The 13,285-nt window shown below is 54.4% G+C and overlaps 1 protein-coding gene across 1 annotated transcript in view; it reads right to left on the bottom strand.

The window, feature by feature from the left end:
- Positions 1–13,285, bottom strand: part of CRHR1 (corticotropin releasing hormone receptor 1) — a 50,501-nt gene that overhangs the window by 7,751 nt on the left and 29,465 nt on the right. The window contains exons 3-5 of the mRNA XM_019637642.1: positions 10,731–10,850; positions 5,804–5,889; positions 707–883 (exon numbers count right to left, since the gene is read on the bottom strand). Of these exons, the coding sequence (XP_019493187.1) occupies positions 707–883; positions 5,804–5,889; positions 10,731–10,850 (383 nt within the window). The remainder of the gene's footprint in view (positions 1–706; positions 884–5,803; positions 5,890–10,730; positions 10,851–13,285) is intronic.

Below are 13,285 nucleotides of genomic sequence, written 5' to 3'. Positions count from 1 at the left end.
CACTGTCTTCTCAATCACCCCCAAAGCCCTCCTGCTACAGCTGAAGCCTGCCCCTATCAGCAAGGTGGGGGGCAGTTGCTGTGGATTAGCATCCACAAAATCATTAGAAACTATAAATAAAAATCTCCCAGGCGGCATAACACGCTTCCCAGGTCCTACACCTGGCCCAGGGGGAGGGGGTCTGCTTGAAAGTGGGTGGGGTCCTGTCCCAGGACTGTAACAAAGTCCCTGTCATTACTTCATTCATTTCATATCCTGATAGTCCTAAGGGATCAAGTCTCACTCTATTCGTCTTCCAAATGAGGAAGCTGAGACCCAAACTCACCCACCCACGGGATGTGCCTCCGCCATAGGATATACGTCAAGCATCCAAGCCAAGCCCTCCGTCCCGGCTCTCCTCAGCCCCTTCTGAAGGGGCGTCCTCACTGCACAACCTCTGAGGTCCAGAGTCCCAGGAAGCTCTGCTCTAGGGACCACTTTTCCTGGCAGAGGTTTTTCAGGAACACGGCAGGAAATCACATTAGCAACTCAGGCTCGGAGGGGTTGAGACCCAGCGAGGTGTAAATGGAGACAGGAGAGAGACAGAGGGAGGAAAGGGGCCACGCAAATGGGGAGGGTCTTTGAGCGCCTGGCAGCAGATGGCAAATCTGGAGACCCCATGCACACCTCCAGTCTGGAGCTGGTACTTAATTACCTTTTATTAAATTTTCCACAAATCCGCGCTGCAAAGCCCCTGGGTAATAACAATGTCTGGGAGTCCAGAATGGCGCGACGCCCCAGGTTCGTTCACAGGCCCCGTGAACAAGAGGAGCACAGAGTGTGGGAGCCGCTTCACCACCACCTGCCAGCAGCTGCCCCGTCCTGCCCCCGACAGGGGCTGCGCCTGGGGGTTTGGTTTGGGGTGAGGTGAGTCACTTATCAAGCACCTACTATATGCTGGGCACTAGACCGGGTGCTTTACAGATGTCACTGCTTTTCTTTCTAACAACTGCCCTCCGAGACTGTCCTTTTGTCCCTGTTTTTTCCAGATGAAGAGGCTGCATAATCGGCCCAAGCCACCCAGCCAGCTGTTAGAATCCAGTTTTGCTTGGTCTTAAAGAACCTCCTTCCCCTGTACCTACAGTATATTTATTGGGGGACAAGCAGAGACTGAAAACAGGGGCACTCTCTCCATACTGGGCTTCTGTAGGGAGGATGGGTGCTCATAAGTGGATTTTCTCTACCGAGGCTGAAAGGGGAGAATCGGGCTAAAATGTCTGGGGGGCAGCCTCTGCGTGACTCCTCAGGCTGGAGGCTCAGGCGGGGTTCTAGCCTGATCTCTCAGCTGCCACATCTGAGATGCAGTCTGACAAACAGCAAACCAGCTGGGGGGGGGGGGGGTTACAGTGCAGAGAGAGTCCGAGAAGGCTGCCAGACATCAAGAGATGACCAGTATCACCGGGACAGACGGCCAGCCACACGCAAGAGATGGCCAGAGACAACCTTTGAGATGGTTAGCGACACCCTGAGAGGTCATCGATGACACCCAGAGAGAACAGCCAGCAACATCCTGATAGACACACAGTGACACTCTAAGAGACCCTTATGACACCCTGAGAGACAGTCCGTGACCTCCTGAGTGAAAGTCACCATTAAACTGCCGAAGCAGCTGGGGTACCTGAAGGACAAATGGACACAGCCAATTCCTGGGACCTGACCAGCACTCTGTCCCTGTCCAGTTTGGAGACCTCAGACCAGCAGGTACCCTGAAGAAGGTGGCACTGGGCAGAGGCCACTCTGCTGTACCCTCAATGACCAGAATTCAATAAGTAGTGTCCAGCCAATTGTGACCAGACTCTGCAAGACACACCATGTCCAAAGAGGCAGCATGTCAGACTTTCTGTCCCGATGCCTTTCAGGATGGCGCAATGAGTTCTCCTTGCCTGGTCCCCACTGCCAAGTCCCCCAGCCCTGGACACCCCCTCTGGGGCTCTTCCTCTCCGCTGCCTGGGTTTTCTGAGCTTCTCCCCACCCTGCCTGCCCCTGGCTCCTCTAAGTGTGGCCCCCAGACCTGCAATGTCAGCATCACCTAGGAGATGGCAGGAATCTTAAGAAATGCAGAATCTTAAGCCCCACCCCAGATTCATAGTCAGAAATCTTCATTTTGGCAAGAAGCCCAGATGAGTCCTAAGCACCTCAGAAGCTCTGGTCCAACCAACCCCACAGTGAGCAATGAACCCCGGCCCATAAGCCTATACCCACAGAGTCCCATTCATGTCTCACCAAGGTGTGCCCTCCCAGGATGTGCCAAGGCCCTGGCTCCCAGTGCTCAGCAGACTGTGGGAAAGGGGAACAAAGTGTGGGGGGAGGGGAGCAGAGTGTGTGCAAGCGTCATGGGAGGTGGGGGAGAGTCTGCAGCAGTGGGGGTGTCACTGCAGTGGAGGGTGACAGTGTGTATGCGGGGGTGCTGATATGGGGGCTGGGGGCCAGTGCTCGGGGGTCAGTGCCATCCCGGAGGGTTGGGCCATGCATGAGTCAAACTACCCAACTGGGGTCTTGTCCCTGATGGTGATGGGTGTGGGCAGGTCTCCTCTGTGGCCTGGCCTCTGGGCACCCTCACAAGTCCCATTTCACAGGCAGCCGGTATGCCAATCTATGATCTGCAATCCCCCCGGTGCTGGTGCTTAATTAGGGCTTAGCCAGGGCCCAGAGCTGAGAAACCAAATTGGCTGCTCCATTAATTGGAGAGTCTTCCTCCTCAGAATAGCTCTGGGAGGAAATAGGGAGTCCTGGGAGTGGGGAGGGGCCTGGTGTGTCTGGGGGCTGGCAGAGGGGATGGCATTTTCACTAATTAAATTAATTGATTACCCAGAGTGCCAGGCAATATGGGTGAGCAGGGGCTGGCCCCTGGGAAGAGTAGGTGGCAAAGCCAGGCAGGGCAGGTCGGGGTGGGGGTGAGCACTGCACCCTGGAGGGATGTGTGGGTGGCAGCCCCCATGGAGTCAGTGCCCATGTTACCTGTGGTCTCCTCATCAATGACCCTCCCACCCTCCAGGTGTGCACTACAACCTCCCTTGACCTCGGGTAAGACGACAGGCAGAGGGGTGGCATATGAAGGAGTGCCCTCCTCAGGACAAGACACAGGCAGACACCACCCTCCCTCTACCCTTTTACAGACAGACCAGGGAGCTGGGACTTGGTGGGGTCCCCATACCAGTCACCTGCCCAGAGTCAAACAGCAAGTGTGTTAGGACCAGAATCCGAACCCCAAACCTTCTGCCCCCAAAGCTCATGCAGTTCCCAGCATACTGACAAAGAGGGGACTGATGAGAAGCCTCGCGAAATCCTCCTTCTTGCTCTAACCCCACTGGTGGAGAGAGAGAGAGAGAGGAAGGGAGGGAGAGAGAGAGAGAGAGAGAGAGAGAGAGAGCACAAGCCGACAGAGAGCCCTGTGTGCCAATGGGGTGGGAGCAGCAGGGTGGGGAGAAGGGAAGGCTGAGAGCAGCTGACCTCTGCCCTTGAGTCTTTGAAGGGTGTTGGGGGGTGAAGAGCCAACTGGAAGGAAGGGGCTTAAACTAGAGCAGGAGACACCTGGGTGAACCACGGACTTGCCCTGCCATTCCAGAGGCCCCAATGCAGGGACAGCGGCTGGGAGCAGCTGGCACCTCCAGCTTTGCTGATGTCCGAGAAGGGGAGGGGTGGGGAGGGCTTGTCTGTCCTAAGGCAGAGGTTGGCGACCTGACATCCAGTTGCAGATACATCCAGTTAGAGATACATGGTCTGCCTCTGGCTTTGCAGACCCAGCAGGATGGTCAGAACACAAGGTGGATGAGATGAGGGCTAAAGACTTCTTGCCTTAGCTGTTCTGTCCCCATACCACCCCTCTCTGGGCATCACCTGTAGTCTTAATAGTTGCTGACAGCACTGACCTGCCTTCCTGAGCACAAACCCCGTTTCCCATCCTCCTACCGCTCTACTGTGTAGTATCCCCACCCCATTGATTGGTTTACTTGCCCACCCTACCCACCGGCCAAGCCTATCTCTTCTGACCCAACGATGTTTCCTGATCTGGAACCCCACCTCCCTCGTCCAATCCAGGGGGATGCCCTCCTCCCCAGCCCCAGGACTTGCCAGGTTGGCTCGCTGTGTGGGTGCTTAGCAACCTGGGAGCTATCTGTGCTCAGGTCAGTTCATCGGGGAGAGCTATACCCATCCATCCCAGACTGGGGTGGACCACATGGCCTGGCCTGTGTGATGTGAGAAGCCAGGGAGCCTCTCATCCAACATCCCACGTAACTCTCACCCTGCCAAAGCAGCACCATTAAAGAGCATGCCGTTCTTTTAGGCCCCATCTTTGCAGCTTCTGGAAGGGGACAGTGCAGCCCCAATATCTCAGTGACGTGAAGCCAGGCAGCCTAGGGGAGGGGCTAACCAAAGCACTCAGACTTAGGTGGGGTGGTGGGTGGGGAAAGCTGTTCTCCCACCATCAACCTCGCTTCACACCAAGTGCTTGGCAGTGGGCAAAGCAGAGCCTGGACTTCAAAGTCCCAGGTCCTGGGCTCTGACGCACTCTGATCACGTGACCTTGCGTGAGTCCCTCCCTCTTTCTGGGGCTCAGTCTCCCTATAGTGAGGTGGGTTGCACTAGAGTAGAGTTTCTCACTTTTTCCCCATCAGAAGGCCCCTTGGGGGCAGATTTCCAGGCCCTCTTTGATTTACTGGGTGTTGGGTGTGGCACCTGGGACTTGAATTTGAACAAATGCTCTGAGTGACTTATTCCCAGACAGATCAAGATGGGACAGAGGGTCTCCAAGTTCCCTTCCAGTTTAGATCTTTAAGGAGTTGGAGTTCTCCAAACAGCCTAGACCAGCCCCTCTCTCTTCCACGCCCCAGAAGCCTGGGGACCTCAGGCAACCTGGGGCATCCTCCCTCGGCCCTTGGCTTTCTGCTGCCTGGTTCCTCAATTCCATGACCCCCACCTTCCTCAGCACCCACTGAAGGGGAGGTGGAGGTGTAGGGAAGGGGACAAGGGACAGAGCAGCAACACCGGGAAGATAGGTATACCCGTGCATCTGCCAAATGTCATCCTTAAAAGATTATTCATTGTGGCACTGTTGGTAACAACCAAAGAGTGAGAATAAAGACTGAATAAATAAATTATGGTACATCTGCATGACGTGATATTATGTAAAAAAGAATGAAGTTGCTCTTTATGTGCTAATACAGAACAATCACCAAGATGGATAATTATATGAAAAAAGCAAGGTGTTGAACAGGGTGTATAATATGCAACGTTTCTGTAAAAACAGAAAAGGATATATGTACATAATTACTTGCATATGCAGAGAACATCTGTGGAAGAACACTTAAGAAACTGGCAAAATGGTTGCTTCTGAGGAGGGAACCCAGCGGTGGGAGGGAGCCGTTGTCTGGATTCCCATCTGTACCTTTGAATTCTGTGCTACGTGGAAGCAATATCTTCTCAAAAACATTGAAATATTTTCAAGGTTCTCCAAGGGCTTTTTAGAACTTCATTGCTTTCCCTCACCCCCATCCCTGATTCTGATAGAGCCCCCTGGCTGGACCTGGATGTGTCGCTCAGGTGGGTGGGATGGAAATGGATGAGAACCTGTACTAGTGGGTGCAGGTAGAAGGGAGGAAGGAAGGGAGGAGACAGAGCTCATTGCTACCTGAAGCCCTTTCGACACACCCTCCCTCAGGATGCGTGAGCCAGACCCCGACTGGCCACCAGCCACGTAGCAGCACAAACCCTGGCTGAGGGCCCTGGCTCACCCCTCAGAAAGGCAGCCTCTGGCCAGCCTCACCTCCTCAGTGAGGATCTCCTGGCACTCTGAGTAGTTCACGCGGGCGGCCCAGCTGCCGTTGGCTAGGCACTCCCGGTAGCCGTTATCTGGAAAAAGGAGAGAAAGTCAGAGTGACCCATGGCTCCTCTCCTAAAGAGCAGCCTGGGCATCTGTCTGTCCATTCATCTGCCCATCTATCCATCCACCTGGACCAGCACAGGGGCCTGACTGCTGGGGGGCTCTGGGGAAGCCGGGGAGAGGGACTTCAGTACCACCCCGATCTTTCGGCCTCTTTCTGTCCACTGGCCTCCAACAGGAGTACAGTGGTGACTCCAACGCCTGCCAGTGGGGCCATGGCTCTGCCCACTCAAGCTGGCACAAGCACGCCTACAGGACTAGCCCATGGGCAGGCCTGACCAGCTCACTGAGCTGTTTCTTTGCAAGCCTTTATGTGGAGGCAGATTACATGGTAGGTGCCCTTCTGAGAAATCTCCCATTTTGGGGTCTCAGCAGAAAAAGTTTGGTGAGATCTGATGAGTCAATTCTCACTCACAACGGAGTGAGGGGGCATGTGGAAGTGTATGTGGTGACAGTTCACATGGCACATAAAATGACAGGGTTTCATGGGGTGAGGTTCTCATGGGCAGTGTTTCAAATGGGGTGGGGCTCACAGGGCAGGTGTTGGGGAAGGTCCCCATGGTGGCATTTTCCCACAGCAGGCCCTATGTTGGAGGGTCAGGTGCTGGGAACGTCCATGGTGGAGGGCTCTTGTTACAGAAAACGAGATGTGGCAGGAGTGTGCTGGGAATGTCACAGGGGATGGGTCCCATGTAGCAAGTATCTCATCATTAGGATCTGCTACAGCTGGCTCCCAGCCTGGTACATGGCACTGGGGACAAAAGAGAGGACAGTGGCCATGGGCGCGGTTGGGGGGGGGGCTATGCGGCCACCAGAGTGTCATTGCCAGGGAGGATGCAATGTCCTTGTCTTTGATTGCAGCCCTGTTGCTTTCTAAGAAGATGGGGAAGGGCGTCTTTGTCTGAGGCCTGGCTTCAGGGCTATGGGATGGCTGGAGCGACACAAAGGGCCCCCCTCACTGTCCTTTCTGCCTGCTCCCACCCCAGGGCACCAGAGCCCTAAAACCCAGTAGGGAAGGGACCAAGGGAGATCCAAATCGTCTTTTCTTGCCCTGCCCTGCCCCGTGCCCTTCTCTGGCATTGGTGGCTCTAAAGATGTTTCCTTGAGTTAATTCTGGCCCAGACTCCAGCCAGCGCTGGCTGGAAGAGAATTGAGTCCTGAGCCATTTCCAGTGCAGCCTCTTTCCAGCTGCAGGCCTTTTTATGGCTCCTGTTGACCCTCACATCACAGGGGGGTAGGAGAAGGGCTGGAGAAGCGGCCTGAGTGCCAGTCCCTGAGCCTGGGGCCAGGCAGGGGCAGAGCACTGCCTGGGAGACAGGCGGGGCCCCGAGGCCAGCTTAGTGCTGCTGTGCTGCGTGAGTGACCTTGGCCAGTAGGCCTCTCCGGTCCCTCCCTCACGTGTATGAGGAAGGGCTGGACCAGCTGATCCCCAAGGTGCTGTCCAGTCTGGGTGCCGCCTCTCTACTGGCAACATCAGAACAAGGGGGAGATGATGGGGTGGGTAGTGGGTGGTGGTGGTGTGGGGGAGACGGAGATGCTATGTCCCCAAGATAGGGAGCCACAGCCTGGCTTCCGGGGCTGCGAGGCTGAGGCTACTTTCTAACCCCACTCCCCGGGCCCTCTGTTGAGAGGCTGCTCACACCACAGCGTGCCAGTGGGGAAATGAGGCTAAATGGATTTTTAAAGCTCTGCTCAGCTTCTCTGCCCGTGGACCTGAGTCTCAGCAGAGTTGAGCCCTTGGGCAGAGTTGGCAAAGATGCTGCTGATTCTCTCCTAATTGCTAAATGAGGGATAAGCTACCCAAGGGCTGAGGGCTCAGTGACAGAGTTTTCAGGGAGTTCTGGGGAGAGGCAAGGAGCCAGGCGATCCAGTGTCTCTGCCATGGACCGGAAGTGCCTGGGACCGGAGGCTGCTCTGGAATGTCTGCAAAGAAAGAGACTTGAGGGCAGAGATCTGGTTGGAAGGGGCACGGGTGGGATGGGGTGGGGTTGGGGGGAATGGCTCTGGCCCTACAAGAGGCAGCACAAAGCAGTGTTAAGAGCATAGCTCTCCACCCAGGCAGCCTGGGTTCAAATCCTGACACCACCCCTTACTACCCTTGTGACCTTGGGCAAGTCCTGCAACCACTCAGCTCTCTTCTCTGCAAGACAGGAGTGAACTTCACAATGATTCCTACCTAATGGTTGAGTGAGCATTTTTAGTTAACCTGTACAGAGTACTTAGAGCTCTACCTGGCATGTGATGCGAGCTATTATTTTTATTATTATTGTCTTGGAGTTGTATTTACATAACCTCACATGAGATTCAGAATATGTCATTTGTCCCTATCAAAGGGGATACTGGTGGGGATAACTGGAGGCACCCTCTTGGCTCAAGCCCCCCTTTTCACACCCTACATGTGGGTTGGAGCCTGGAGCCCCTGCCAGGCTGGGTCATGCAGGCGGGGCAGGCTTTGGTGGGGGAGGCAGGAGGTGACCCCGGAAGAAAACAGACCCAAGCAGGGAGTCGTTGCCAGGGAGGATGCGACCTCCTTGTCTTTGATTGCTGAGCTGAGCAGTCTTCCCGGAGAATCACGGGAAAAATGGATATTTTTGGAAATGCTTCCCATCCGTTTGAAGATCAGATGCAGCCGGAGGGAGGGCATTAAGGGGAAGGCCTGGAAGTCCCAGCAGCACCTCGTCAGTAAATGAATTAATTAGTGCTTAATGATTAGGTACAGCTCTGGGTTCTCACGCGCTACTGATTGCATGGGCATGTTCCTCACCGTCCTGGCACTGGGGCACCTGGAAAGGGGGATCTGTCAGCCCTGCCTCCACAGCTAGGGACTGTCTCCACCCAGCTCCTCTCCTGGGATCACAGACGGAAGAGCGAGGGAGCCAAGAGAGCACCCCACCCAAACCTCCCACCCACCCAGCAGGTGGAGCAACCGAGGCCCAGAGAGGGCCAGTGCTGAGGGCTCCTTAGCCAGCTACAGAAGGAGCCTGGCTTCCACTTGAGGCAGGGCTGGCAAATCAAGTAGCACATATCCAGGCACTAAGGTCTGAAAACATTTACTTTGGGGCATGTCAAGTCACCCTTGGAGACGTAAGTGGAGGGAGCTCGTAGGGAGTGTTCAGGGCTGGCTATAAAGGCAGGCAGGGCTGCAGCCACAGAGAGCCCAGCTGGCCCCACTCAGGAGTTGGACTTGATAGGGAGCCATGGAAGGGTTGACTCCAAGCAAGGGTGTGACAGGGTCACATGTGAAATAAGGGTTAGAGAGAGGGGAACTTGGACAGGGGTAGTGGCACTGGGGATGGAGGGCAGGTAAGGTTAGACATGAGAATCACTTTGGAGGTGGAATTGACAGGACCTGGTGCCTGAGAGGGAGAGGGGCCTCCTCCTGGAAACCCCCCTGTCATGCACCAGCCCAACGCTGCCGCCCCCTCTAGGCACCCAGCACTGTGAGTGGAGCTGCAGGAGAGCTCCGACTCCCAGTTTGGCCCTGCCTCCAAGCTTTGTGACCTTGGGCAGTTCTCACTTCTCTGCCTTCATTTTCTAATTGTAAGATGGACCTATTAAATTGGAGGCCAGTCAGCTGTGCACCCCAAGCTTTCCTCTTCGGCCCTTCTGCCCTTCCTTCTGCCTGAATATCCTCCCCGCTCCCCTTAGTCTTTCTTTTCCTTCTGCGGGTTCCAAGCTGTGGTTGCAGACACATGAAGCTGTGTGCTCTGGCTGTCCCTGCCTCCTGCCCAGTCCCAATGCCTCCCCAGGGCCCTCCCACCCTCCTTGGCTGCAGCCCCCCACCCTAACCCACGTGGTCCAGCTGGTAAAGGAGAGAGGGACAGGAGAAGGAACTTGGGAGTTTTGAGATGGACAAAGTCTTAGAAGCCAAAGCATCCAGCCTCTCCATCCTCAGATAGGGGCCAGAGGGCCATAAGAGGTAAAAAAAAAAAAAAAAAATGTTCTAAAGGTCACACAGCAGGTCTTGGAGTAAACCACTTGGTGTCTGTGGTCACCCTTTGTACCCTCTTGGTGCTCTGAGCTCAAGCCCGCCAGACCCTAAAGGCCCATCTAGGACCCCCACCCTCCTCTCAGACAGGTCAGGGCCTCTGGCCTGCAGCTGTTGCTCTCTTGATAAACAGGAGCTGTGACTTATTGACAGGAGAGAGCAAATTAATTCTGACGGTGACAGGTGGCATAGCAAGGAGCTGCAAAGCTTGGAGGTGGAGGCTCAGCGCCTCAGGGGAGTGAGGTGTTTACACGGGGATCAAGTATCTGAACATACCCCGGGTCTGTCCTTCCCCATCCCCACCCCACCTGTGGGCCTGCGTGCGAGACCACGCCCCCTGGCTGTGGAGTGGGAACTGCGTTCCTCACTTCCTGGCTGGAGGGCCCTGAACAGTCTTTGTCATATGTCTGAGCTCAGGGTTCTCATCCCAAGGTTGGAGCTATTCTGATGGTTCCTGCCCTCCTCATGGGGTTGTTGGAGGCTCAAGCTGACTAACTCAATCTGTTAACTACAGAAGAAAGTGTCAGACACACCTGGATACAAGTCCAGCTCTATCTCTTACCAGCTGGTGACCTTGGGCAAGTTCCTTAACCTCTCTGAGCCTCAGGGGTCTTGGTTATATAATTTCCCGGGGTAATGGGAGAATTGGCAGTATGAGCAGGGTGCCCGGCAGAGCAAAACTGGCCTTTGGTAAATGGTGGCTGTACCCACGAGAGGTATTGCTATTGTCATTAAATTAGTTCCCCTACCTCCAACAAGTCCCAAGCTCTCCCCATCCTGCCCCCCTCCCAGCAGATGATCTGCCCTCCAATGCTCCCTTACTTGTGGTGTTGTAGCGGACACCGTAGAAAAAGGCAGGGCAGGGTCGAGCCACCAGCTGCCCTGCGGGGCTCCGCGGCCAGCAGGTGCCAATGAGATCCACGGATGCATTGCACTGCAGTCCTGGGGGCAGAGACAGCTGGTGAGGCTGAGCAAGATCCCCACTCCAGTGTCTGCCCCACCTCCCCACTGGCCCAGACTCGCACACCAATCAGGGATAGGACAGGAACAATGACCCCACTGAAGAGATGAGCTCCTCCTGTGCAGAGGAGACACCAGGGGAAGGAATCTGAATTTGATGCTATGGCACTAGGGAGCCAGAGTGGGTTCTAGAGCAGAGGAGGAGCAAAAACATTAGGAGGTGGTGTTAAAAGCTGAGGCCCTGGTTGGCATTTAGAGGAAAGCTGGACATGCTCCAGGTCCCCTGCTCTGTAGCCTCAGGACACTTCTCTTGGCTCATCACTTGGTGCAGACTGGGGCTCTCAGATTCCACAGCTTGGAACAGACCCAGCCGACCCCTGACCCAGCCCCCCTCACTTGTCTTTGGAACCATACCACATCTGCTCTGGCCTTGCAGGGAAAAACCAGCTAAATGAAGCTGGCCGACTTCCAGCTGGCCTGATGACCATTTACTGAACATACAGTTTGCCCTGGTCTGTGCTATGCCCTAGGAGAGGATTCCTGAGGAGACCATGGGGAGAAAGTGGAGGGAGACACCATCTGGGGGAATAGAAAGGACACTGAACCAGAGTCTAGAACCCTGGCTTCAAACTGAGCTGTGCTACTAATTTGCTGTGTGACCATAGGCAAGTCACTTGCCCTCTCTGGGCCTTAGTGTCTTTATAATAAAATGAAGTGGTTGGATCTGATCAGAAATTCTTAATCTCGGTTCATGGAAGCTTTACGTGTTCATAGAGACTATGGAATTAAATGAAAAAATTGGTCTATGTAAACAGCTATGTAAAAATTGGGATGTAAACAGCTGAATTAGAAAAAAGATGTCAAAGTTCCCCTCCAAATATTTACCCTTAATTAAAGAGCTTTTTGAAGTGTAGTTTATGTGTGTGTTGGGGCAGAGTTGAAGCCGCAGTAATTCTTCTGGAGGGTAGGGGGGCTTTTGGTCTCCAATGGGTGGGTGCTAGGCTGAGGACAGTCCTGGCACCCCTCCTGAAGCTGCCCCTTTTTTCTGTGCCTTTTGATGCCCTTCTCCTGCATAATAAGGCTGGCACACCAGTCCTATCAAGACCCAATGTGTCCAGCACGACAGGAAGGGGTTAATAACCTAGGACTGGCACAAGAATGCACAGACAGGCCAGGGAGAGCCATGAACCAATGTGGGGGCAGCCTCTTCAGGGCTGGGCATCAGCAGCGGCCAAGCCTTGGCTGGGGCCTGCCTGCCATCTTCTCCCCAGCTCAGCCTGCCCTGAGTCTCTCAGGAGACAGCACTGGGTTAGATTGGCATCTTTTCTCTGCTGGGTGCAGGGCAGTGCTGACCAGCACTTGTTCTAAATGCTAGTTTTTCTTTCTAATCAAAGCTATTCACAGGGCGTTCGTGCAAATCAGGGCTCAAGGGGCAGAGGCCTTGAGGCCAAGTGGTTTAATTGAAAGAGAAAGAAATCTGGACTGGGGCTTATTGGGTACAAGGAGACGGCAGGCCAGGCAGCAGGGGTGGGCCAAACCCTGGTGCTGTCCCACAGTACAGCATCCGTGAATGGTATTACAGAGTGATGGTGGGGGTAGAGGAGTGAGGAAAGCAAGTTGAGATTTTAATCTGTCATGGGTCGTGCCGATAGTGCTGAGCCCGGAGGACGGGGGAAGCTGGAGGCGTGTGGCCATGGGGAGGGAGAGGTAATACTATGAACTATAATATACTCTGATTTTTCAAAGCCCTTCTTCATATATTTCATTTGCTCCACATCCACCCTGCAATGTCATTATTCCCTTTTTACAGATGAGAAAACTGAGGCCCAGGGAAGTTAAGTAGGTTGCCCAAGGTCATGAGTCAATGAGTGAAAGAACCAGGACTCATAACCAGATGACTCGATATTGAGTGCTTTTTCTATTACACCACATTTCATGCCAAAAAAGGGAGCGGGGACAGTTGAGGAGGCAGCAGGGAAGGAAGCAGCATTTACTGAGAGCTGACTGTGTGCCAGGCACATGCCAGGTGCTTTATATATACCAACTGATTTAAAGACACCATCATACCTTCCTTGGTAGACGGTTCATTCATTCACTCATTCATTCATAGTACCCAGTGATGGGCAGATTAAATGGGATATCACGCACATGTGGCTGCACCTGGCACTTGCCTAACACACCTTCAGTCAGTGTAGCTTCTGCTCTTCCTCCTTTCTTTCTTCTCTTTCTTGCCTTGGACAGTTCCCCAGAGCCCCTTCCACAAAGAACAGAGGGCAGGGCAGGACTGGGCACCAGCCACAGCCAGGAACAGGCCAGAGCCAAGGCGGGGACTGGCCACTGAGCAGATGGCTCTCCTGGCCTCAAGGAACAGGCACCAGCCAATGCCTAGTGCTCTGACACCTCCCACAGCTGGTCTA

Source organism: Hipposideros armiger, unplaced genomic scaffold (genome assembly GCF_001890085.2).
Source record: "Hipposideros armiger isolate ML-2016 unplaced genomic scaffold, ASM189008v1 scaffold_34, whole genome shotgun sequence".
Classification (NCBI taxonomy): Eukaryota; Metazoa; Chordata; class Mammalia; order Chiroptera; family Hipposideridae; genus Hipposideros; species Hipposideros armiger.
This window is presented reverse-complemented; position numbering and strand designations above follow the sequence as displayed.